The sequence below is a fragment of the Bombina bombina genome, chromosome 8, assembly GCF_027579735.1.
Source record: "Bombina bombina isolate aBomBom1 chromosome 8, aBomBom1.pri, whole genome shotgun sequence".
NCBI classification, from domain to species: Eukaryota; Metazoa; Chordata; class Amphibia; order Anura; family Bombinatoridae; genus Bombina; species Bombina bombina.
In genome coordinates this window covers 35417121-35443738 of record NC_069506.1, presented here as the reverse complement: position 1 = coordinate 35443738, position 26618 = coordinate 35417121, and the positions used below count along the sequence as shown (strand labels likewise).

The following is a 26618-nucleotide window of genomic DNA, read 5'->3' as shown; positions in this document are numbered from 1 at the left end:
AGCATGTTTTACTATTTTATATAAAATGCTATTCAATAATTCAGCAACACCAACTCTCTATTAAATACCTACATAAACAAAAGCTAATAATAAAATCATGATTCAAATATAAATTTTTATACATTTCAATACAACGCACCAGTCCATCTGATAGTGCTTCGTTAAAGGGACACTAAACTCATTTTATGCTCCTCCCGCAAATCATTGGTGCTGCCATTTTGGAACTTAGGTTACACTGCAGGTATGTGAAGGAGAGTTGCTGCACATGTGCAAACACATCAGCACTGGAATGTAGTGAAAGTTAGATTTCAATATGGAGACACCCATAACTAGAGGGAGGTGGGAATAACCTCAATACTATGCTTATAAAATGTATTTAGTGTTGAATGTTAATAGGAGGTTGTATTCTAAATGCTACTAATGTGCCCACAACTTTAACTTAATAGAAGTAAATTGGAAGGCTATTTATCTGCAACTATTTATGTACGAGTTTATCTAAAACTTATTTAACCATTATGCATTTCGTCCTAGTTTCAATCTTAAAATGACAAAACGTTTAACATGTTTTTGCGCTACATGTAATAATGCTTACTGGCGGATAGACCACTGCCTCCGTTTATTTGGTGTAGGGCAAGCTCCCACAAGCCTGATATATATTTTTTTTTTAAATACATTTTGCACAGCAGAAAATGAGTAAATATATCTATATTAAGAGACATTAAAGTCACAAATGAAACTTTCATATTGATTAGTTTTTCAATTCCAGTCCTCCATAACAGGCCAGATTTTCAGGATTAACTGTGCACCAGTTCAGATAATCTGGAACCCTTGTCTGTTAGGGAGGCCTGGGGACTGGAGCTGAAATACCCGAGAGAGTGCATACAATTTTATTAGACTTTTTCAATTTACTTCTGTAATCAAATTTGCTTCAATCTCCTTTGTTGAAAAGTATACATGTGTGTTCTAAATACGTTTATATGCAAGCAATACTGCTATAATAATTTTGTACGTTTTGTTTCTTTAAAGACGGTATAAAATAGTATATTAGGTCATTGGTTTACTTATAAATACTACATTCCTAAAGTGTTTTTCTTATGCTACCAAAATCCACCCAAAACTGCAGAGCCACCGTATTTGATGTGAAATTCCACTCCTGGGTGGATTTATGCTCTCAGTAAAGACCAGCAATCATACACATTACCCATGTGATGTAATAAACAAAGCAGGTTTGTCTGTGTGCTGCCCTTTCACAGAAGCACAAATTGTACCAAATATCGTTAATCCTTTAATTGCAAGAAAGGATGATTGTTTCTGGCGACTGATTTTATTCACCACTATCATTCTCTTTAAATTCAAAAGTAATATTAATATGTTACAACATTTCTTTTATACAGGTGGTGAGAGTCCACAATCCATTAATCCTTAGATTTGCAACATTGCATTTGCACCATTTGTTATATTAAAGGGGCAGTATATACCAATTTACATTTAACTGCATGTAATAGAAACTACTATAAAGAAGACTATGCACAGATACTGATATAAAAATACAGTATTAAACCTTTTAAAAACTTACTTAGAAGCTCCCAATTTAGTATTTGTGATGAGATTAGCCTGGGACACCCACTTTAAGGGGCTGATAATATGAGTGTGTGTGTGTGTGTAATATGAGAGTGTGTGTGTGTGTAATACGAGATTGTGTGTGTAATACGAGATTGTGTGTGTGTAATACGAGAGTGTGTGTGTGTAATACGAGAGTGTGTGTGTAGAGTGTGTGTGTGTAGAGTGTGTGTGTGTAGAGTGTGTGTGTGTAGAGTGTGTGTGTGTAGAGTGTGTGTGTGTAGAGTGTGTGTGTTGTAGAGTGTGTGTGTGTAGAGTGTGTGTGTGTAGAGTGTGTGTGTGTAGAGTGTGTGTGTGTGTAGAGTGTGTGTGTGTGTAGAGTGTGTGTGTGTGTAGAGTGTGTGTGTGTGTAGAGTGTGTGTAGAGTGTGTGTGTGTGTAGAGTGTGTGTGTGTGTAGAGTGTGTGTGTGTGTAGAGTGTGTTGTGTGTGTGTAGAGTGTGTGTGTGTGTAGAGTGTGTGTGTGTGTAGAGTGTGGGTGTGTGTGTAGGAGTGTGTGTGTGTGTAGAGTGTGTGTGTGTGTAGAGTGTGTGTGTGTGTAGAGTGTGTGTGTGTGTAGAGTGTGTGGTGTGTAGAGAGTGTGTGTGTGTGTAGAGTGTGTGTGTGTGTAGAGTGTGTGTGTGAGTGGGTGTGTGTGTAGAGTGTGTGTGTGTGTGTAGAGTGTGTGTGTGTGTGTAGAGTGTGTGTGTGTGTGGTAGAGTGTGTGTGTGTGTGTAGAGTGTGGTGTGTGTGTGTGTGTGTGTGTGTAGAGTGTGTGTGTGTGTGTAGAGTGGTGTGTGTGTGTAGAGTGTGGGTGTGTGTGTAGAGTGTGTGTGTGTGTGTAGAGTGTGTGTGTGTGTGTAGAGTGTGTGTGTGTGTGTAGAGTGTGTGTGTGTGTGTAGAGTGTGTGTGTGTGTGTAGAGTGTGTGTGTGTGTAGAGTGTGTGTGTGTGTGTAGAGTGTGTGTGTGTGTGTAGAGTGTGTGTGTGTGTAGAGTGTGTGTGTGTGTGTAGAGTGTGTGTGTGTGTGTAGAGTGTGTGTGTGTGTAGAGTGTGTGTGTGTGTAGAGTGTGTGTGTGTGTAGAGTGTGTGTGTGTGTAGAGTGTGTGTGTGTGTAGAGTGTGTGTGTGTGTAGAGTGTGTGTGTGTGTAGAGTGTGTGTGTGTGTAGAGTGTGTGTGTGTGTAGAGTGTGTGTGTGTGTGTAGAGTGTGTGTGTGTGTGTAGAGTGTGTGTGTGTGTGTAGAGTGTGTGTGTGTGTGTAGAGTGTGTGTGTGTGTGTAGAGTGTGTGTGTGTGTGTAGAGTGTGTGTGTGTGTGTAGAGTGTGTGTGTGTGTGTAGAGTGTGTGTGTGTGTGTAGAGTGTGTGTGTGTGTGTAGAGTGTGTGTGTGTGTGTAGAGTGTGTGTGTGTGTGTAGAGTGTGTGTGTGTGTAGAGTGTGTGTGTGTGTGTGTAGAGTGTGTGTGTGTGTAGAGTGTGTGTAGAGTGTGTGTAGAGTGTGTGTGTGTGTAGAGTGTGTGTGTGTGTAGAGTGTGTGTGTGTGTGTAGAGTGTGTGTGTGTGTGTAGAGTGTGTGTAGAGTGTGTGTGTGTAACGAGAGTGTGTGTGTGTAACGAGAGTGTGTGTGTGTAACGAGAGTGTGTGTGTGTAACGAGAGTGTGTGTGTGTAACGAGAGTGTGTGTGTGTAACGAGAGTGTGTGTGTGTAACGAGAGTGTGTGTGTGCAATATGTGTGTGTGTGTAATTCGAGTGTGTGTTTGTGTGTGTGTAACGAGAGTGTGTGTGTAATGAGTGTGTGTGCGCAATTCGAGTGTGTGTGTGTGTAGAGTGTGTGTGTGTGTAGAGTGTGTGTGTGTGTAGAGTGTGTGTGTGTGTAGAGTGTGTGTGTGTGTAGAGTGTGTGTGTGTGTAGAGTGTGTGTGTGTGTAGAGTGTGTGTGTGTGTAGAGTGTGTGTGTGTAGAGTGTGTGTGTGTAGAGTGTGTGTGTGTGTAGAGTGTGTGTGTGTGTGTGTAGAGTGTGTGTGTGTGTGTAGAGTGTGTGTGTGTGTGTGTGTAGTGTGTGTGTGTAGAGTGTGTAGAGTGTGTGTGTAGAGTGTGTGTGTGTGTGTAGAGTGTGTGTGTGTGTGTAGAGTGTGTGTGTGTGTGTAGAGTGTGTGTGTGTGTGTAGAGTGTGTGTGTGTGTGTAGAGTGTGTGTGTGTGTAGAGTGTGTGTGTGTGTGTGTAGAGTGTGTGTGTGTGTGTAGAGTGTGTGTGTGTGTGTGTGTAGTGTGTGTGTGTAGAGTGTGTGTGTGTGTGTAGAGTGTGTGTGTGTGTGTAGAGTGTGTGTGTGTGTGTAGAGTGTGTGTGTGTGTGTAGAGTGTGTGTGTGTGTGTAGAGTGTGTGTGTGTGTGTAGAGTGTGTGTGTGTGTGTAGAGTGTGTGTGTGTGTGTAGAGTGTGTGTGTGTAGAGTGTGTGTGTGTGTAGAGTGTGTGTGTGTGTAGAGTGTGTGTGTGTGTAGAGTGTGTGTGTGTGTAGAGTGTGTGTGTGTGTAGAGTGTGTGTGTGTAGAGTGTGTGTGTGTAGAGTGTGTGTGTGTGTAGAGTGTGTGTGTGTGTGTAGAGTGTGTGTGTGTGTAGAGTGTGTGTGTGTGTGTAGAGTGTGTGTGTGTGTGTAGAGTGTGTGTGTGTGTAGAGTGTGTGTGTGTGTGTAGAGTGTGTGTGTGTGTAGAGTGTGTGTGTGTGTAGAGTGTGTGTGTGTGTAGAGTGTGTGTGTGTGTAGAGTGTGTGTGTGTGTAGAGTGTGTGTGTGTGTGTGTAGAGTGTGTGTGTGTGTGTGTAGAGTGTGTGTGTGTGTGTAGAGTGTGTGTGTGTGTGTAGAGTGTGTGTGTGTGTGTAGAGTGTGTGTGTGTGTGTAGAGTGTGTGTGTGTGTGTAGAGTGTGTGTGTGTGTGTAGAGTGTGTGTGTGTGTAGAGTGTGTGTGTGTGTGTAGAGTGTGTGTGTGTGTAGAGTGTGTGTGTGTGTAGAGTGTGTGTGTGTGTAGAGTGTGTGTGTGTGTAGAGTGTGTGTGTGTGTAGAGTGTGTGTGTGTGTAGAGTGTGTGTGTGTGTGTAGAGTGTGTGTGTGTGTAGAGTGTGTGTGTGTGTAGAGTGTGTGTGTGTGTAGAGTGTGTGTGTGTGTAGAGTGTGTGTGTGTGTAGAGTGTGTGTGTGTGTAGAGTGTGTGTGTGTGTAGAGTGTGTGTGTGTGTAGAGTGTGTGTGTGTGTAGAGTGTGTGTGTGTGTAGAGTGTGTGTGTGTGTAGAGTGTGTGTGTGTGTGTAGAGTGTGTGTGTGTGTGTAGAGTGTGTGTGTGTGTGTGTAGAGTGTGTGTGTGTGTGTAGAGTGTGTGTGTGTGTGTAGAGTGTGTGTGTGTGTGTAGAGTGTGTGTGTGTGTGTAGAGTGTGTGTGTGTGTGTAGAGTGTGTGTGTGTGTGTGTAGAGTGTGTGTGTGTGTGTGTAGAGTGTGTGTGTGTGTGTGTAGAGTGTGTGTGTGTGTGTGTGTGTGAGTGTGTGTGTAGAGTGTGTGTGTGTGTGTAGAGTGTGTGTGTGTGTGTAGAGTGTGTGTGTGGTGTAGAGTGTGTGTGTGTGTGTAGAGTGTGTGTGTGTGTGTAGAGTGTGTGTAGAGTGTGTGTGTGTAACGAGAGTGTGTGTGTGTAACGAGAGTGTGTGTGTGTAACGAGAGTGTGTGTGTGTAACGAGAGTGTGTGTGTGTAACGAGAGTGTGTGTGTGTAACGAGAGTGTGTGTGTGTAACGAGAGTGTGTGTGTGCAATATGTGTGTGTGTGTAATTCGAGTGTGTGTTTGTGTGTGTGTAACGAGAGTGTGTGTGTAATGAGTGTGTGTGCGCAATTCGAGTGTGTGTGTGTGTAGAGTGTGTGTGTGTGTAGAGTGTGTGTGTGTGTAGAGTGTGTGTGTGTAGAGTGTGTGTGTGTAGAGTGTGTGTGTGTGTAGAGTGTGTGTGTGTGTGTGTAGAGTGTGTGTGTGTGTGTAGAGTGTGTGTGTGTGTGTGTGTAGTGTGTGTGTGTAGAGTGTGTAGAGTGTGTGTGTAGAGTGTGTGTGTGTGTGTAGAGTGTGTGTGTGTGTGTAGAGTGTGTGTGTGTGTGTAGAGTGTGTGTGTGTGTGTAGAGTGTGTGTGTGTGTGTAGAGTGTGTGTGTGTGTAGTGTGTGTGTGTGTGTGTGTAGAGTGTGTGTGTGTGTAGAGTGTGTGTGTGTGTGTGTTAGTGTGTGTTGTAGAGTGTGTGTGTGTGTGTAGAGTGTGTGTGTGTGTGTAGAGTGTGTGTGTGTGTGTAGAGTGTGTGTGTGTTTGGGTGTGTAGAGTGTGTGTGTGTGTGTAGAGTGTGTGTGTGTGTGTAGAGTGGTGTGTGTGTGTAGAGTGTGTGGTGTGTGTGTAGAGTGTGTGTGTGTGTGTAGAGTGTGTGGGTGTGTAGAGTGTGTGTGTGTGTAGAGTGTGTGTGTGTGTAGAGTGTGTGTGTGTGTAGAGTGTGTGTTGAGTGTGTGTAGAGAGTGTGTGTGTGTAGAGTGTGTGTGTGTGTAGAGTGAGTGTGTGTGTAGAGTGTGTGTGTGTGTAGAGTGTGTGTGTGTAGAGTGTGTGTGTGTGTAGAGTGTGTGTGTGTAACGAGAGTGTGTGTAACGAGAGTGTGTGTGTGTAATTCGAGTGTGTGTTTGTGTGTGTGTAACGAGAGTGTGTGTGTGCGCAATTAGAGTGTGTGTGTGCGCAATTAGAGTGTGTGTGTGCGCAATTAGAGTGTGTGTGTAATACGAGGTTGTGGGTGTGTAATACGAGAGCGTGTGGGTGGTGTATGAGTGTGTGGGTGTATTATGAGTGTGTGTGTAATAAGTGTGTGTGTGTATTATGAGTGTGTGTGTGTGTAATAAGTGTGTGTGTGTATTGTGAGTGTGTGTGTATTATGTGAGTGTGTGTGTATTATGTGAGTGTGTGTGTAATAAGAGTATGAGTGTGTGTGTAATATGAGTGTGTGTAATAAGAGTGTGTGGGTGTTAAATGAGTGTGTGTGTAATAAGTGTGTGTATTATGAGAGTGTGTGTGTATTATGAGAGTGTGTGTGTATTATGAGAGTGTGTGTGTATTATGAGAGTGTGTGTGTATTATGAGAGTGTGTGTGTATTATGAGAGTGTGTGTATTATGAGAGTGTGTGTGTGTGTAATACGAGATTGTGTGTGTAATACGAGATTGTGTGTGTGTAATACGAGAGTGTGTGTGTGTAGAGTGTGTGTGTGTAGAGTGTGTGTGTGTAGAGTGTGTGTGTGTAGAGTGTGTGTGTGTAGAGTGTGTGTGTGTAGAGTGTGTGTGTGTAGAGTGTGTGTGTGTAGAGTGTGTGTGTGTAGAGTGTGTGTGTGTAGAGTGTGTGTGTGTAGAGTGTGTGTGTGTAGAGTGTGTGTGTGTAGAGTGTGTGTGTGTGTAGAGTGTGTGTGTGTGTAGAGTGTGTGTGTGTGTAGAGTGTGTGTGTGTGTAGAGTGTGTGTGTGTGTAGAGTGTGTGTGTGTGTAGAGTGTGTGTGTGTGTAGAGTGTGTGTGTGTGTAGAGTGTGTGTGTGTGTAGAGTGTGTGTGTGTGTAGAGTGTGTGTGTGTAGAGTGTGTGTGTGTAGAGTGTGTGTGTGTAGAGTGTGTGTGTGTAGAGTGTGTGTGTGTAGAGTGTGTGTGTGTAGAGTGTGTGTGTGTAGAGTGTGTGTGTGTGTAGAGTGTGTGTGTGTGTGTAGAGTGTGTGTGTGTGTAGAGTGTGTGTGTGTGTAGAGTGTGTGTGTGTGTAGAGTGTGTGTGTGTGTAGAGTGTGTGTGTGTGTGTAGAGTGTGTGTGTGTGTGTAGAGTGTGTGTGTGTGTGTAGAGTGTGTGTGTGTGTGTAGAGTGTGTGTGTGTAGAGTGTGTGTGTGTAGAGTGTGTGTGTGTAGAGTGTGTGTGTGTAGAGTGTGTGTGTGTAGAGTGTGTGTGTGTAGAGTGTGTGTAGTGTGTAGAGTGTGTGTGTGTGTAGAGTGTGTGTGTGTGTAGAGTGTGTGTGAGTGTGTAGAGTGTGTGTGTGTGTAGTGTGTGTGTGTGTGTAGAGTGTGTGTGTGTGTGTAGAGTGTGTGTGTGTGTAGAGTGTGTGTGTGTGTGTAGAGTGTGTGTGTGTGTGTAGAGTGTGTGTGTGTGTAGAGTGTGTGTGTGTGTGTAGAGTGTGTGTGTGTGTAGAGTGTGTGTGTGTGTGTAGAGTGTGTGTGTGTGTAGAGTGTGTGTGTGTGTGTAGAGTGTGTGTGTGTGTAGAGTGTGTGTGTGTGTGTAGAGTGTGTGTGTGTGTGTAGAGTGTGTGTGTGTGTGTAGAGTGTGTGTGTGTGTGTGTGTGTAGAGTGTGTGTGTGTGTGTGTAGAGTGTGTGTGTGTGTGTGTAGAGTGTGTGTGTGTGTGTAGAGTGTGTGTGTGTGTGTGAGTGTGTGTGTGTAACGAGAGTGTGTGTGTGTAACGAGAGTGTGTGTGTGTAACGAGAGTGTGTGTGTGTAACGAGAGTGTGTGTGTGTAACGAGTGTGTGTGTGTGTAACGAGTGTGTGTGTGTGTAACGAGTGTGTGTGTGTGTAACGAGTGGGTGTGTGCGCAATTCGAGTGGGTGTGTAATACGAGAGCGTGTGGGTGGTGTATGAGTGTGTGGGTGTATTGTGAGTGTGTGTGTATTATGTGAGTGTGTGTGTATTATGTGAGTGTGTGTGTATTATGTGAGTGTGTGTGTATTATGTGAGTGTGTGTGTATTATGTGAGTGTGTGTGTAATAAGAGTGTGAGTGTGTGTGTGTAATAAGAGTGTGTGGGTGGTGTGTGGGTGTATTATGAGAGTGTGTGTGTATTATGAGAGTGTGTGTGTGTATTATGAGAGTGTGTGTGTGTATTATGAGAGTGTGTGTGTGTATTATGAGAGTGTGTGTGTGTATTATGAGAGTGTGTGTGTGTATTATGAGAGTGTGTGTGTGTATTATGAGAGTGTGTGTGTGTAACATGAGAGTGTGTGTGTAACATGAGAGTGTGTGTGTAACATGAGAGTGTGTGTGTAACATGAGAGTGTGTGTGTAACATGAGAGTGTGTGTGTAATATGAGTGTGTGTAATATGAGTGTGTGTAATGTGTGTGTGTGTAATGTGTGTGTGTGTAATGTGTGTGTGTGTAATGTGTGTGTGTGTAATGTGTGTGTGTGTAATATGTGTGTGTGTAATATGAGCGCGTGTGTGTAATACGAGTGTGTGTAATAAGAGTACGAGTGTGTGTGTGTGTAATACGAGTGTGTGTGTTTGTAATATGAGTGTGTGTGTGTGTGTGCTGTACAAGAGTCTGTGTGTGTGTGTTATAACCTATTACAACACTTGCAAGTTTGACTGCAATCAGGACTAAAGTATGCACATATTTTAGTTACGCTTTTGTATATTACTTCAGAAATTTTCAGACCAAGTATAAAAATAGGGCTGCAAAGGTATCATGGCACTGGGTCTTGGGGAAAAAAGTTTGAAGAACCCTGTTTTAGATGATATGTATTAGGTTAAGACATGTTCTTTTCCTGTTTATATTAAACCAATACTCTTACCAGAGCCATTGATAGTAAATTATCCACTCTAGGATTTAGTGTTTTAAGTGAAGATATTCATTTTGTTTTTTTCTTTTTCTCTCTAGACTGTCTGATAAGGCTGTGAAAGATTATTCTGTTTATCGCTCCAGTCTGCTATTCTGGGCACTGGTTGACCTTATTTATAACATGTTTAAGGTAACATTACATTATTTAAATTGTTACATTGCTGCCTTGTCAATCATCTTGACGTTTATATCTGTGCTTACTACAGTAGAGGTTTAATTATGGGCCTGCTCATCACGTAGTAGCAGACAAGCTTGTATCTGACAAAATGTCTGTAACGTGGCATTGTCTTTATTGCAGCCTAAGTACTGATCACTTTCCTTGAGCATCATAAACCTATGCAGTGAATAATTATTTTGTAATTGTTTTGTCTCTTCCTTCCTTTTTTTATGCACATTACAGAAGGTTCCAACGAGTAATACAGAGGGCGGCTGGTCTTACTCCCTAGCAGACTACATCAGACTGAATGACATGCCTATTTATGAGGCTGCTGACAAAGCCTTAAAAACCTTCCAGGATGAGTTCATGCCTGTAGAGTCTTTCTCGGAGTTCATGGATGTAGCTGGTTTGTACTTGTTTAATACTGTCTCTCTGTAGTGTAAAGTTAACTCACTGGTTGCAAGAGCTGTATAGTAGCCTCATCTAACAGCCAATGGGTTAAAGGGACAGTCAACTTACATTTTGTTTTATTGTTTAAAAAGATAATCCCATTTTCCATCTAAAGGGGAGGAGAGTCCACGGCTTCATTCATTACTATTGGGAATTAAGAACCTAGCCACCAGGAGGAGGCAAAGATACCCCAGCCAAAGGCTTAAATACCTCCCCCACTTCCCTCATCCCCCAGTCATTCTTTGCCTTTCGTCACAGGAGGATGACAGAGGAGTGCCAGAGTTTCGGAGTAGTCTCTTATGGAGGGTTGTACTCTTCGCAGTGGGACTAGAGTTTTAAGTAGTCCTGTCAGCCTCTCAGTGAGATCCTGGGCGAAAGTTAGAGTCCGGAGATGCAGGAAGAGTCTTTCTGCGAAACCATCCTGACTCATATTAACAGCTCCATAAGCAATCAGCGTTGACGAATTTCGCTGCCTGCTTTCTTCACTCAAGTCCATGTCAGGAGCGAGGCTACTAACCTGTCACACTTGAAGGACCGTGTTCCTGTTCCACGGCGTATATTCTGGTAAGATTGTTCATTTTTTTATTAATAATAACATAGAAGACAGGGTTACAGTGTGGCGCCTTTTTATCTTTACAGAATCAAGGGTTAATATTCTTGGAAGGGGGATTATTGAACAGGGGGGGTTTATACATGATATTGTTTGTCATTGCTGCGTTATGTGCGGGATGAAAAGGTGCCTTTTTTAATAAAGAAAGTTAGTCTAACCAAGTGCACAAGCGATCGAGGTCTCTGACGCGTTGGAAGGCTCTCCTTCCTTAATAAAGTCTCATTCCTGTGTTTATTGTGAGGAGGTTCTTGTTCCACATGCCTTGATAAATTTACAGCATCTAAATGTAAACTTATGTCTAGTACTACTGATGGTTCTTTGTCCCGGGAGGTGTATTCCCTACATTCATCTCTGATTACACATGCAGCACCCTGGGATCCAACCGTTACTCCTTCGGGAGAGATTCGTTGGCCGTCATACTTTGCGGACCAACTAGAATCGGCGGTCCAAAAGTGATCCATGTCTTACCACGTTCTGCTAAGCGCAAGGGTTTATCATAGCGGCCCGGCCCAGTGTTTGTCCTCGCCAATAGGAGCCTGGTTATAGGTTTAATATGGAAAATTTGCGCTTTCTGCTACGGCAGGTGCTTGCTACTCTGGAGGTTACGGAACCTAAGATACCGGAGGAACCTGCAATTCCTAAGCTTGACAAGGTATACGAGGACAGGATAGTACCTCAGTCTTTCCCGGTTCCCGTTAAGATGGCTAATATTATTAAGAACGAATGGGAATGATTAGGTTCTTCCTTTTCCCCTTCTTCTTCCTTTTCCCCTTCTTCTTCCTTTAAAAAACTGTTCCTCCTTTCTGGACTCTCAGCGTGAGCTGTGGGTGACCATCCCTAAGGTCATTCGAGGGCTCTTCTTTTTCTGCTCCAATTTTACGGTTGGAAGATCAACTCAGGAAAGAGTTCCCTGGTTCCCAGCAACAGGGTAGAGTTCCTGGGCACGATAATAGACTCTATGTCCATGAGGATATTTTTCACAGATCAGCAGCACAGGAAGATTGCATCCACCTGTCTTGCCCTTCAGTCCTCCTCAAACCCATCGGTGGCTCAATGTATGGAGGGGATAGGTCTCATGGTGTCAAGCATAGATGTCATCGCATTCACCAGGTTTCACCTCAGATCTCTTCAATTGTGCATGTTGAGACAGTGGAACAGCGATCATTCAGATTTATCACAGCTGATCTCCCTGGATGCTCAGACTCGGAACTCCCTCTTTTGGTGGATTCGTCCGGAGCAACTGTCCATGGGGACATCCTTCTTGAGACTGTCCTGAGAGATTGTGACCACGGACGCCAGTCTGTCAGGATGGGGAGCTGTTTGGGGTGCCAGGATGGCACAAGGAAAGTGGTCCAGGGAGGAGTCTCTCCTTCCGATCAACATTCTAGAACTACGAGCAATCTACAATGCTCTGAAGTCTTGGCCTTCTCTGGGGTCGGTCAGTTTCATCAGATTCCAGACCGACAACATTACCTCAGTGGCTTACATCAACCATCAGGGGGGTACGAGGAGCTACCTCGCAAAGAGGGAGGTGTCTCGGATTCCGGAGTTGGAGGAGTCCCACGACTGCTCACTCTCATCGATTCACATTCCAGGTGTGGACAACTGGGAAGCCGACTTTCTTAGCAGACAGTCCTTCCATCTGGGGGAATGGTCTCTTCACCCCGACTTGTTTGCAGAGATTTGTCACAGATGGGGTACACCGGAAATAGATCTCATGGCGTCCAGACTTAATTGCAAACTACCTCGATTCGGGTTGAGGTCCAGGGATCCCCATTCAGAGCTGATAGGTGCCTTAGTGGTTCCTTTGGGATTCAGCCTAGCTTACATTTTTCCTCCGTTACCACTTCTACCTCGCATAGTGGCACACATCAAACAAGAGCGGGCCTCTGCCATTCTGATTGCGCCTTTGTGGCGGCGGAGGACGTAGTTTGCGGATCTGGTGGGATGTCATCCTCTCCGCCGTGGAGGTTACCCTGTTGCAGGGTTCTGCTGTCACAGGGCCCCTTTCAGCATCAAAATCTAGATTCTCTGAGGCTGACTGTGTGGAGATTGAACGCCTAGTCTAAGCCAAGAGATGCTTTTCTGAAAGTGTGATTGATACTCTAATTCGGGCAAGGAAGCCAGTCACTCGTCACATCTACCATAGGGCGTGGAGGCCTTGTCCTGTATGAGAAACATGGATATCCTTGGCATAAGGCGAAGCTATCTAGGATTCTGTCCTTTCTCCAAGATGGTTTGGAGAAGGGTCTTGCCGCTAGTTCCTTAAAGGGACAGATTTCGGCATTATCAGTTTTGTTGCATAGGAGACTCCCTGAGCTCCCTGACATTCAATCTTTTGTTCAGGCTCTGTCTAGAATCAGGCCTGTGTTTAGACAGTCGGCTCCGCCTTGGAGCTTAAACTTAGTCCTTAAGGTGTTGCAGAGGGTTCCGTTTGAACCTATGCATTCCATAGAATTTATGATTCTGTCCTGGAAGGTTCTCTTCCGGCTGGCTATTGCATCTGCACGCAGAGTATCTGAACTAGCTGCCTTGCAATGTGATCCTCCTTATCTGGTGTTTCATGCGTATAAGGCTGTACTTCGCACTGGGTTGGGATTTCTTCCCAAGGTGGTGTCTATCCGTAACATTAATCAGGAAATAGTTGTTCCTCCTTTGTGTCTTAACCCTTCTTCTTCAAAGGAGAGGTTACTTCATAACCTGGATGTGGTTCGTGCCTTGAAGTTCTATCTTCAGGCTACAAAGGATATCAGACAGTCTACATCTTTTTGTGGTGTATTCTGGGAAGCGCAAGGGACAAAGGGCCTCTGCTACTTCTTTGTCTTTTTGGTTGAGGAGCTTGATTCGCTTGGCTTATGAGACAGCGGGACATAAGCCTCCTCAAAATATCACGGCTCATTCAACTAGAGCTGTAGCTTTGTCTTGGGCCTTCAAGAATTAGGCCACCATGGAGCAAATTTGTAAAGCGGCTACCTGGTCCTTCTTACACACTTTTACAAATTTTGAGGTTTTTTCTTCTGTTTTTGGGAGAGAGGTTTTGCAGGTGCCCTCAGATTAGGATCCGCCTTTTACCCTCCCGGTTTCATTCAGTGTCCTCTAGAGCTTGGGTATATGTTCCCAATAGTAATGAATGAAGCTGTAGACTTTCCTCCCCTTTAGATGGAAAACATAAGTTATGCTTACCTGATAATTTCATTTCCATTGAGGGGAGGAGCGTCCACGGCTCCCGCCCGTATCTCCGTTGGGCGGCCTTAAATGTATTCATCTTCTGGCACCTTTTTTACCCTGATATTTCTCCTACTGTTCCTGGTTCCCGCTGCAGAATGACTGGGGGATGAGGGAAGTCGGGGAGGTATTTAAGCCTTTGTCTGGGGTGTCTTTGCCTCTTCCTGGTGCCCAGGTTCTTAATTCCCAATAGTAATGAATGAAGTTGTGGACTCTCCTCCCCTCAATGGAAATTAAATTATCATGTAAGCATAATTTATTACCCATTCACCAGTTTTGCAGAACCAACATGGTTATATTAATGTAATTTTTACCTCTGTGATTACCTTGTATCTTTTGACAGTCCCCAGATCACATGACTTTTTATTTATTATCTATTGACTTGCATTTTAGCTGTGTTGTGCAGAACCCATGGACGTGAACACAATGTTATCTATATGGCCCACATGAACTAGCAGTCTCCTGTTGTGAAAAGCAAATAAAAAAGCATGTGATAAGAGGCTGTCTGTAGTGGTTTAGAAACAGGCAGACATTTAGAGGTTTAAATGTTATTACGTTTATTAATATAACAGTGTTGGTTGTGCAAAGCTGGGGAATGGGCAGTAAGGGCATTATCTATCTTTTCAAACAATAACAATTTTATTGTTGACTGTCCCTTTAATTATATCTGTAGCTGTGTAGTTACCTGTTATATAACTAATGTGATTGTCTCTCTTTATAGAGACTCTGACTTTCATCCTTTCTCTTTGTCTCAGGCCTTTTATCCGAAATCAGCGACCCGGACAGTTTCCTCAAGGATCTTTTAAACTCCGTCCCATGAACAGCCAGTGGATGTAAATCTGCTTTTTAGACTTCCGGATCCTCTCTCTCCCCTGGGTGTTTAGTTGTTTTTTTCCCTGTCCTTGCAGTGGGTGCAGTAATATATTTGCCCCTCCTTTATAAGATGTGTGTAACTTGCTTGTTGCCGCAGAGGGCTGCATATTCTTTGAAGTCTAGCAGCAGAATGGTCAAAGACAACTTTTATCTGTTTTGGCAAAATACTCTCTCTGTGTATTGTCCTGAACTGTGGTTTAATCAATTCTGTGAGTTTTAGTGTGCTTGTTACTGATAAAATAAGACGTATCTAAGCCGAAATCAGCTTTCGTGCCCAGGCTTCGAATAGTAACGTGCTTCATTACACAAAAACAAACAAATGATATTCACTTATCAAGTTAATTTAACCTGTTTCCTGCCAGAGTGCATTTCACCCATCTCTTGCAACTAATGAGTTGTCGTACCAAAAGAAGAAAAAAATAAAGTAATGCATGTGTCACGTGTCTTAAAAAATAACAGGTCAGTGCAGGACAGATCTAGACATTCGCCATAGTGTTTCTATATACCGTCAGGTTTTTAAATCACATGAGACTCTGCAAGCTGAATCACAGACCAGTCCATCCTTTCAGTCCTACGTAATTGATTCTAGTTATGACTTTTAATTAAAAAAATATATTATCTAAAGCTGATTTGGGGAGAAGACGTTGTGAGTGTTCTTAAGTGGAGCTTTCAGGATCTGTGTGAGGAACATAGGTTTGATTCTATTTCCAGGATGAATGGAACTTGCTTTTGTGGTATTCTTGCATTCTGACAGACATGTAAACCAACTGCCCTATGCTTATGAAATAAAGCTTTCATTTTGACTCTTTGAAGTACTGGGCTAAGTGATTGCTCCTTTGTGTCCTCGCTATATCGGGCTTTCCTGCATTCTACTTATTTCATTAGTTTTCTCCCTGGAGTTATAAAGCTAACCTAGTCTACAGTAATGAATCTGTGTAATTGTATCTCATATAAGGAAATCTTGCTGCGTGTTCTGCTATTCTCTGGGGCTGCTGTGTATGAGTCTATAAAATTCACTGCATGATAAGTCTGATTCATACAGGAAAGGAAATAATTGTTTCAATTTCTTTCTTATGCACTGAAGGCAATGAAATATATATTTTTTTTAAACTATAAAAGGAAAGGAAACAAAATTATTTGGAAGAATTACTAGTACATTTGCAGTGCAGTAAATAGACGAGAAAGTGTTGCATCTGCCAGTTTAGATATTTATTTTTAGTTGTAAGTTAGCATTTGTTAGGTATGTGTAACCATGCTTACAATCAGTTTGATATTCTCTACAAGACACAATTGTGAAGACCATCATAATCCGATTGTCAGAGGTATGTATAATATAAAAAAGACTAGAATATAAATATTAAAGGTCCCATGGAATACTAGAAAGTTGGTCACAAAACGCATATAAATACATTAAAATATTTAACAAAATAACACATTATGATTAATAATACAGCTGAGTGTGTAATAAGAAGTAAAGCAGAATTGCAATACAGGTTTTAAGTTGAATGTAATATTTCCCATAAACTGCAGGCTGAGGAATCTCTATCTACAGGTGTGTGTGTGTGTATGAGTGTGTGTGTGTGTATATATATATATATATATATATATACATACATGTGTGTGTGTGTATAAGTGTATATCTATATATCTATATATGTGTGTGTGTGTATAAGTGTATATCTATATATCTATATATGTGTGTGTATGTATGAGTGTGTATATATATATATATATATATATATGTTAGTGTGTATGTATGAGTGTATATACAGTATATATATATATATATATGTGTGTGTGTATGTATGTGTATATATATATATATATGTGTATGTATGTATAAGTGTATATATATATATATATGTGTGTGTGTTTGTATGTATAAGTGTATATATATATATATATGTGTGTATGTATGAGTGTATATATATGTGTGTGTATGTATGAGTGTATATACAGTATATATATATATATATGTGTGTGTGTTTATGTATGAGTGTGTATGTATATATATATATATATATATATATATATATATATATATATATATATATATATATATATATATATATATATAAATATGTGTGTGTGTATATATATATATATATATATATATATCCCAATAAGTGCACTCTCACTCCACAGCAACAAGTACAAAGGACCCAGCACTCACACTAATCAACTTTATTAGTGACGCTTCAGGGATAAACCTTCCCCTTCCTCAGAAGGTTTATCCCCGAAACGTCACTAATTGAAAATTTAAAGAGTGCTAGGTCCTTTGTACTTATTTATATATATATAAAATAAAATATATAAAAAAATATATATTTCTCCAACATAGGTGTGTCCGGTCCACGGCGTCATCCTTACTTGTGGGATATTCTCTTCCCCAACAGGAAATGGCAAAGAGCCCAGCAAAGCTGGTCACATGATCCCTCCTAGGCTCCGCCTACCCCAGTCATTCTCTTTGCCGTTGTACAGGCAACATCTCCACGGAGATGGCTTAGAGTTTTTTAGTGTTTAACTGTAGTTTTTATTATTCAATCAAGAGTTTGTTATTTTAAAATAGTGCTGGTATGTACTATTTACTCAGAAACAGAAAAGAGATGAAGATTTCTGTTTGTATGAGGAAAATGATTTTAGCAACCGTTACTAAAATCCATGGCTGTTCCACACACGACTGTTGAGAGGAATTAACTTCAGTTGGGGGAACAGTGAGCAGTCTCTTGCTGCTTGAGGTATGACACATTCTAACAAGACGATGTAATGCTGGAAGCTGTCATTTTCCCTATGGGATCCGGTAAGCCATGTTTATTAAGATTGTAAATAAGGGCTTCACAAGGGCTTATTAAGACTGTAGACTTTTTCTGGGCTAAATCGATTCATTATTAACACATATTTAGCCTTGAGGAATCATTTAATCTGGGTATTTTGATAAGTTTATATCGGCAGGCACTTTTTTAGACACCTTTCTCTTTAGGGGCTTTCCCAAATCATAGGCAGAGCCTCATTTTCGCGCCGGTGTTGCGCACTTGTTTTTGAGAGGCATGACATGCAGTCGCATGTGTGAGGAGCTCTGATACATAGAAAAGACTTTCTGAAGGCGTCATTTGGTATCGTATTCCCCTTTGGGCTTGGTTGGGTCTCAGCAAAGCAGACACCAGGGACTGTAAAGGGGTTAAAGTTAAGAACGGCTCCGGTTCCGTTATTTTAAGGGTTAAAGCTTCCAAATTTGGGGTGCAATACTTTTAAGGCTTTAAGACACTGTGGTGAAATTTTGGTGAATTTTGAACAATTCCTTCATATTTTTTCGCAATTGCAGTAATAAAGTGTGTTCAGTTTAAAATTTAAAGTGACAGTAACGGTTTTATTTTAAAACGTTTTTTGTACTTTGTTATCAAGTTTATGCCTGTTTAACATGTCTGAACTACCAGATAGACTGTGTTCTGAATGTGGGGAAGCCAGAGTTCCTTCTCATTTAAATAAATGTGATTTATGTGACAATGACAATGATGCCCAAGATGATTCCTCAAGTGAGGGGAGTAAGCATGGTACTGCATCATTCCCTCCTTCGTCTACACGAGTCTTGCCCACTCAGGAGGCCCCTAGTACATCTAGCGCGCCAATACTCCTTACTATGCAACAATTAACGGCTGTAATGGATAATTCTGTCAAAAACATTTTAGCCAAAATGCACACTTATCAGCGTAAGCGCGACTGCTCTGTTTTAGATACTGAAGAGCATGACGACGCTGATAATAATGGTTCTGAAGGGCCCCTAAACCAGTCTGATGGGGCCAGGGAGGTTTTGTCTGAGGGAGAAATTACTGATTCAGGGAACATTTCTCAACAAGCTGAACCTGATGTGATTACGTTTAAATTTAAGTTGGAACATCTCCGCATTCTGCTTAAGGAGGTATTATCCACTCTGGATGATTGTGACAAGTTGGTCATCCCAGAGAAACTATGTAAAATGGACAAGTTCCTAGAGGTCCCGGGGCTCCCAGAAGCTTTTCCTATACCCAAGCGGGTGGCGGACATTGTAAATAAAGAATGGGAAAGGCCCGGTATTCCTTTCGTCCCTCCCCCCATATTTAAAAAATTGTTTCCTATGGTCGACCCCAGAAAGGACTTATGGCAGACAGTCCCCAAGGTCGAGGGAGCGGTTTCCACTTTAAACAAACGCACCACTATACCCATAGAAGATAGTTGTGCTTTCAAAGATCCTATGGATAAAAAATTAGAAGGTTTACTTAAAAAGATGTTTGTTCAGCAGGGTTACCTTCTACAACCAATTACATGCATTGTCCCTGTCGCTACAGCCGCGTGTTTCTGGTTCGATGAGCTGGTAAAGGCGGTCGATAGTGATTCTCCTCCTTATGAGGAGATTATGGACAGAATCAATGCTCTCAAATTGGCTAATTCTTTCACCCTAGACGCCACTTTGCAATTGGCTAGGTTAGCGGCTAAGAATTCTGGGTTTGCTATTGTGGCGCGCAGAGCGCTTTGGTTGAAATCTTGGTCAGCTGATGCGTCTTCCAAGAACAAGCTACTTAACATTCCTTTCAAGGGGAAAACGCTGTTTGGCCCTGACTTGAAAGAGATTATCTCTGATATCACTGGGGGTAAGGGCCATGCCCTTCCTCAGGATCGGCCTTTCAAGGCCAAAAAATAAACCTAATTTTCGTCCCTTTCGTAGAAACGGACCAGCCCAAAGTGCTACGTCCTCTAAGCAAGAGGGTAATACTTCTCAAGCCAAGCCAGCTTGGAGACCAATGCAAGGCTGGAACAAGGGAAAGCAGGCCAAGAAACCTGCCACTGCTACCAAGACAGCATGAAATGTTGGCCCCCGATCCGGGACCGGATCTGGTGGGGGGCAGACTCTCTCTCTTCGCTCGGGCTTGGGCAAGAGATGTTCTGGATCCTTGGGCGCTAGAAATAGTCTCCCAAGGTTATCTTCTGGAATTCAAGGGGCTTCCCCCAAGGGGGAGGTTCCACAGGTCTCAGTTGTCTTCAGACCACATAAAAAGACAGGCATTCTTACGTTGTGTAGAAGACCTGTTAAAAATGGGAGTGATTCATCCTGTTCCATTAGGAGAACAAGGGATGGGGTTCTACTCCAATCTGTTCATAGTTCCCAAAAAAGAGGGAACGTTCAGACCAATCTTAGATCTCAAGATCTTAAACAAGTTTCTCAAGGTTCCATCGTTCAAAATGGAAACCATTCGAACAATTCTTCCTTCCATCCAGGAAGGTCAATTCATGACCACGGTGGATTTAAAGGATGCGTATCTACATATTCCTATCCACAAGGAACATCATCGGTTCCTAAGGTTCATTCCTGGACAAGCATTACCAGTTCGTGGCGCTTCCTTTCGGATTAGCCACTGCTCCAAGTATTTTCACAAAGGTACTAGGGTCCCTTCTAGCTGTGCTAAGACCAAGGGGCATTGCTGTAGTACCTTACTTGGACGACATTCTGATTCAAGCGTCGTCCCTTCCTCAAGCAAAGGCTCACACGGACATTGTCCTGGCCTTTCTCAGATCTCACGGATGGAAAGTGAACGTGGAAAAGAGTTCTCTATCTCCGTCAACAAGGGTTCCCTTCTTGGGGACAATAATAGACTCCTTAGAAATGAGGATTTTTCTGACAGAGGCCAGAAAAACAAAACTTCTAGACTCTTGTCGGATACTTCATTCCGTTCCTCTTCCTTCCATAGCGCAGTGCATGGAAGTGATAGGTTTGATGGTAGCGGCAATGGACATAGTTCCTTTTGCGCGCATTCATCTAAGACCATTACAACTGTGCATGCTCAGTCAGTGGAATGGGGACTATACAAACTTGTCTCCGAGGATACAAGTAAATCAGAGGACCAGAGACTCACTCCGTTGGTGGCTGTCCCCGGACAACCTGTCACAAGGGATGACCTTCCGCAGACCAGAGTGGGTCATTGTCACGACCGACGCCAGTCTGATGGGCTGGGGCGCGGTCTGGGGATCCCTGAAAGCTCAGGGTCTTTGGTCTCGGGAAGAATCTCTTCTACCGATAAATATTCTGGAATTGAGAGCGATATTCAATGCTCTCAAGGCTTGGCCTCAGCTAGCGAGGGCCAAGTTCATACGGTTTCAATCAGACAACATGACAACTGTTGCGTACATCAACCATCAGGGGGGAACAAGGAGTTCCCTGGCGATGGAAGAAGTGACCAAAATCATTCTATGGGCGGAGTCTCACTCCTGCCACCTGTCTGCTATCCACATCCCAGGAGTGGAAAATTGGGAAGCGGATTTTCTGAGTCGTCAGACATTGCATCCGGGGGAGTGGGAACTCCATCCGGAAATCTTTGCCCAAGTCACTCAACTGTGGGGCATTCCAGACATGGATCTGATGGCCTCTCGTCAGAACTTCAAGGTTCCTTGCTACGGGTCCAGATCCAGGGATCCCAAGGCGGCTCTAGTGGATGCACTAGTAGCACCTTGGACCTTCAAACTAGCTTATGTATTCCCGCCGTTTCCTCTCATCCCCAGGCTGGTAGCCAGGATCAATCAGGAAAGGGCGTCGGTGATCTTGATAGCTCCTGCGTGGCCACGCAGGACTTGGTATGCAGATCTGGTGAATATGTCATCGGCTCCACCATGGAAGCTACCTTTGAGACGAGACCTTCTTGTTCAAGGTCCGTTCGAACATCCGAATCTGGTCTCACTCCAGCTGACTGCTTGGAGATTGAACGCTTGATCTTATCGAAGCGAGGGTTCTCAGATTCTGTTATCGATACTCTTGTTCAGGCCAGAAAGCCTGTAACTAGAAAGATTTACCACAAAATTTGGAAAAAATATATCTGTTGGTGTGAATCTAAAGGATTCCCTTGGGACAAGGTTAAGATTCCTAAGATTCTATCCTTCCTTCAAGAAGGATTGGAAAAAGGATTATCTGCAAGTTCCCTGAAGGGACAGATTTCTGCCTTGTCTGTGTTACTTCATAAAAAGCTGGCAGCTGTGCCAGATGTTCAAGCCTTTGTTCAGGCTCTGGTTAGAATCAAGCCTGTTTACAAACCTTTGACTCCTCCTTGGAGTCTCAACTTAGTTCTTTCAGTTCTTCAGGGGGTTCCGTTTGAACCCTTACATTCCGTTGATATTAAGTTATTATCTTGGAAAGTTTTGTTTTTGGTTGCAATTTCTTCTGCTAGAAGAGTTTCAGAATTATCTGCTCTGCAGTGTTCTCCTCCTTATCTGGTGTTCCATGCAGATAAGGTGGTTTTACGTACTAAACCTGGTTTTCTTCCAAAAGTTGTTTCTAACAAAAACATTAACCAGGAGATTATCGTACCTTCTCTGTGTCCGAAACCAGTTTCGAAGAAGGAACGTTTGTTGCACAATTTGGATGTTGTTCGCGCTCTAAAATTCTATTTAGATGCTACAAAGGATTTTAGACAAACATCTTCCTTGTTTGTTGTTTATTCCGGTAAAAGGAGAGGTCAAAAAGCAACTTCTACCTCTCTCTCTTTTTGGATTAAAAGCATCATCAGATTGGCTTACGAGACTGCCGGACGGCAGCCTCCCGAAAGAATCACAGCTCATTCCACTAGGGCTGTGGCTTCCACATGGGCCTTCAAGAACGAGGCTTCTGTTGATCAGATATGTAGGGCAGCGACTTGGTCTTCACTGCACACTTTTACCAAATTTTACAAGTTTGATACTTTTGCTTCTTCTGAGGCTATTTTTGGGAGAAAGGTTTTGCAAGCCGTGGTGCCTTCCATCTAGGTGACCTGATTTGCTCCCTCCCATCATCCGTGTCCTAAAGCTTTGGTATTGGTTCCCACAAGTAAGGATGACGCCGTGGACCGGACACACCTATGTTGGAGAAAACAGAATTTATGTTTACCTGATAAATTACTTTCTCCAACGGTGTGTCCGGTCCACGGCCCGCCCTGGTTTTTTAATCAGGTCTGATAATTTATTTTCTTTAACTACAGTCACCACGGTTTCATATGGTTTCTCCTATGCAAATATTCCTCCTTAACGTCGGTCGAATGACTGGGGTAGGCGGAGCCTAGGAGGGATCATGTGACCAGCTTTGCTGGGCTCTTTGCCATTTCCTGTTGGGGAATAGAATATCCCACAAGTAAGGATGACGCCGTGGACCGGACACACCGTTGGAGAAAGTAATTTATCAGGTAAACATAAATTCTGTTTTCTTTGTTGTGTGCATATATGTATATATATATATATATATATATATATATGTATGTATATATATATATATATATATATATATATATATATATATGTAAGTACAAGGACCCAGCACTCTTTAATTTTTTCAATTTATTAGTGATGTTTAGGGGATAAACCTTCTGAGGAAGGGGAATGTTTATCCCTGAAGCGTCACTAATAAAGTTGATTAGAGTGAGTGCTGGGTCCTTTGTACTTTTGAGACATCTTTTTCCTCAAGTTGTTGCTGTGGAGTGAGAGTGCACTTATTGGGATATATAGCGCAACCACGAGAAAGATAGGAGTGAATCCAAGAAAGAGCAGTGTCACAGAGGCCAAAAGAGCTAAGAGTGTAGGAGGAGGGGGTGGTCAACTGTGTTGAAGTCAGCTGAGAGGTCAAGTAAGATGAGTATAGAGTAGTGGCCAATATTTTTAGCAGAGAGAAGATCGTTAGTAACCTTGGTAAGGGCAGTCTCCGTTGAGTGTTTGGGGCGGAATCCAGATTGCAGGGGGTCAAGCAAAGAGTTGGTGGGTATGAAGTGGGTTAGGCGATTGTAAACTAGTTTTTCAAGGAGTTTTGATGTTAGTGGAAGCAGTGATATGGTGCGGTAGCTTTCAGGAGAATTAGGGTTGAGGGAGGGTTTTTTGAGTATGGGAGTGACTTTGCATGTCTGAAAGAAGATGGGAATGAGCCGATAGAGAGAGAGAGGTTGAAGATGTAAGTAAGAGCAGGAGTGAGGGTGGAAGACAGGGAGGGTATTAGATGAGAAGGGATAGGGTCGAGCGGACAGGTAGTGAGGCGTGAAGAAGATAGTAAGGAAGAAACTTCATTCTCAGTGGCTGGATGGAAGAGGCAGAGGGAGTAACTGGGCCTGTTGTTGGAATATTGCAGGTTGGTGTTGGGATGTTGCTATTGGGATATATATTTATGATCTTAGTGATAGTACATCTAATTCATGAAACACGTTAAAGAGGACAGAAGCCATGTGACAGTCTTTTCATCTAGTTTGAAAATAAAAAATCAGACTGTTGTCTTTTTGTTGAACAACAAAGCTATTCTGTAGTAAAGGAATGCTTCTGTCCTTACCTTCAAAGCTACGTAAGGCTTTGGGGTTAATGTTCTGCCAACATAAACTCAGCTGTCTGCTTCTGCTTATCTAACAGTTATACTGCAGTGGAGATGTCCTTGCCAACCATAGCTGAGCACTGACTGAACAGCCATTTGTGTACTGTTTAGGCCATACATCCTTAGTCTACAAATGTATAATAAGTTTCTTTGTTATAGGCTTGTTTTCTCATGTTTATTGTGACAGCACATGAAGTAGGAGATGATTCTATACACTTATATTAATATTTCATGTTTAATTATGGAGAGTAAAAAAAAAACTTTAGAATACTTTAATTGTTTTCCCCCCTTTCCTGTAATTTAACTCTGAATATTAAGGTTTTTCAAGCTCTTAGGCTGGTGGCAGGAGTAAGTATGGCTATTAAAAAATAGTTGTGGTGAACATTGTGATAATGTGTTAAAATTTCATACTGCAGAAAAGTCTTGAATCTACAAGCTGTAATTTCCCTTTAATATATTTTGTTTTCACACTTGGATGGTATGTTGTTATAAGACTACAGAAATGTCCTGTCATTAAGGGGTTTCATGTTCCATTATGAAGAATTCCCTTTTTTTTTTTACCCACTCCCAACCTACTCTGCTTCGAGAAGTCTACTTTCATAGAGCTCTACCTCTTTCCACTTCTTGAAATCATATTTGCTTATTTGGATTATGTTGTTTTCTACTCATTTGAAAAACAAAGGTACTACCATGTCCCCTATTCCTATATAACATGAGAAGTGTATTTCACAACTTTCTACCTTGTCTTCTGTTCCTAAATAGCATGAGAAGTGTATTTCACAACTTTCTACCTTCTCTCCTGTTCCTATATAGCATGAGAAGCGTATTTCACAACTTTCTACCTTGTCTCCTGTTCCTATATAGCATGAGAAGCGTATTTCACAACTTTCTACCTTGTCTCCTGTTCCTACATAGCATGAGAAGCGTATTTCACAACTTTCTACCATGTCTCCTGTTCCTATATAGCATGAGAAGCGTATTTCACAACTTTCTACCTTGTCTCCTGTTCCTATATAGCATGAGAAGCGTATTTCACAACTTTCTACCTTGTCTCCTGTTCCTATATAGCATGAGAAGCGTATTTCACAACTTTCTACCTTGTCTCCTGTTCCTATATAGCATGAGAAGCGTATTTCACAACTTTCTACCTTGTCTCCTGTTCCTATATAGCATGAGAAGCGTATTTCACAACTTTCTACCTTGTCTCCTGTTCCTATATAGCATGAGAAGCGTATTTCACAACTTTCTACCATGTCTCCTGTTCCTATATAGCATGAGAAGTGTATTTCACAACTTTCTACCATGTCTCCTGTTCCTATATAGCATGAGAAGTGTATTTCACAACTTTCTACCTTGTCTCCTGTTCCTATATAGCATGAGAAGTGTATTTCACAACTTTCTACCTTGTCTCCTGTTCCTATATAGCATGAGAAGTGTATCAAGCACCTTGCTACCCTATCAGTGAGTAGAGTGCACATAGACTTCCCATGTGCCGTTGCCTTATCAATGGTATCTGGCATTAGTATTGAACAGCTTCATTGCAAATCATGGTTAGCCTTTCCAGGGTGCAATAATATCTTTAATGCTGCTCAACTCCAAGCTATTCATGGTTTAGTATATTTAAAATACTGTACTTCCAAATTTTGGTCACCAGAGGGCACTTTTTAATAAGCTCTACAATTTTACTCTGCCCTCTGTAGCACATGGAGCTATGCATCCATGCTTCTTTTTTTTTTTTTTAAATATGTTTATTTTTCCAACAGCATCAATATAACTATAACAGAGCTCATTTGCTCATATTTTGCACCACGCAGGGTAAAAAAAAGAAAAAAAATTCCAATCATGTATACAGAAATAGAAAGATAAATATCTAGCATTTATGCCTACATAATAACCAGGTTCCGTGCCCATTACCTTATGGACATCACACAGTAAGTAAACATTTATAGGTAGGCAAAAAAAAAAACAAAATGCTGTGTTGCGTCTAAATACAATTATTACATTTTGTTCTCATTAACCAGATCGGAAAAAAGAAGAAAGAAAAAGAAGAGAGAGAAGAAAAAAAAAAAAAAAGGAAAAGCCACCTCCTCCTCCACCACACCGCGTAAAGGTGTCTTAGAATCTTAGGGTCCCCCAATTTTTCAAAGCCAGGATACTGGAAATAGTTCTCTTAATATCAGACCTTCAAAGTAGTCTGTTTTGTGGAATGCCTTAGTAAGTATATATTGCATGGGAAGCGGATATGTCTGGATGATATTTTCCCATTTATTGAAAAAACGTTGGGTTGGTTTATTGTGTAGGTTTGACACATTATATTGTTCGAATATGATCTGTTGTCTCACTGCTTCTAGGAATATCTTAAAAGGTATTGTTCTGGTCTGCTTCCAATTTCTTAGAATTAAATTCCGACCTATAAGTATAATAGTATTGATCAAGTCATGGTTCTGGGCTGTTATGTTTAGGAAAAAAATGTTTATAGGTTCCAGGACTAAATGTTCAGGGCAAAATTTATTTAGCCAAAAGTTAACCTTCTGCCAAAATTGCCTTATTTTGGGGCATAACCAGAAGCAATGCATCAGATCAGCCCTAGGCATTGAGCATTTGTGGCATATTCCCATGTTTTCTGAAGACCATGCTGCCAATCTTTTTGGCGAAATATAAGCATTGTTAAGTAATTTTAGAAAAGATTCGTGCCAAGAGGAACGGAGAGGGGCCTTAATCAGCCATTTGATACCCTTCTTAATGTGATCCCCGCTAAGTTCTGGG

The 26618-nt window shown here is 42.1% G+C and overlaps 1 protein-coding gene across 15 annotated transcripts in view; it reads left to right on the top strand.

Annotated features, from left to right (window-relative positions):
- UBR4 (ubiquitin protein ligase E3 component n-recognin 4) overlaps positions 1-15327 on the top strand; it is a 256917-nt gene extending 241590 nt beyond the window's left edge. For all 15 annotated transcript variants that reach the window (XM_053690290.1, XM_053690289.1, XM_053690283.1 and 12 more), the window contains 3 exons: positions 9240-9330; positions 9601-9763; positions 14398-15327. In XM_053690290.1, the coding sequence (XP_053546265.1) occupies positions 9240-9330; positions 9601-9763; positions 14398-14462 (319 nt within the window). In that variant the 3' untranslated portion in view covers positions 14463-15327. The remainder of the gene's footprint in view (positions 1-9239; positions 9331-9600; positions 9764-14397) is intronic.
- Positions 15328-26618: the final 11291 nt, after the last annotated feature.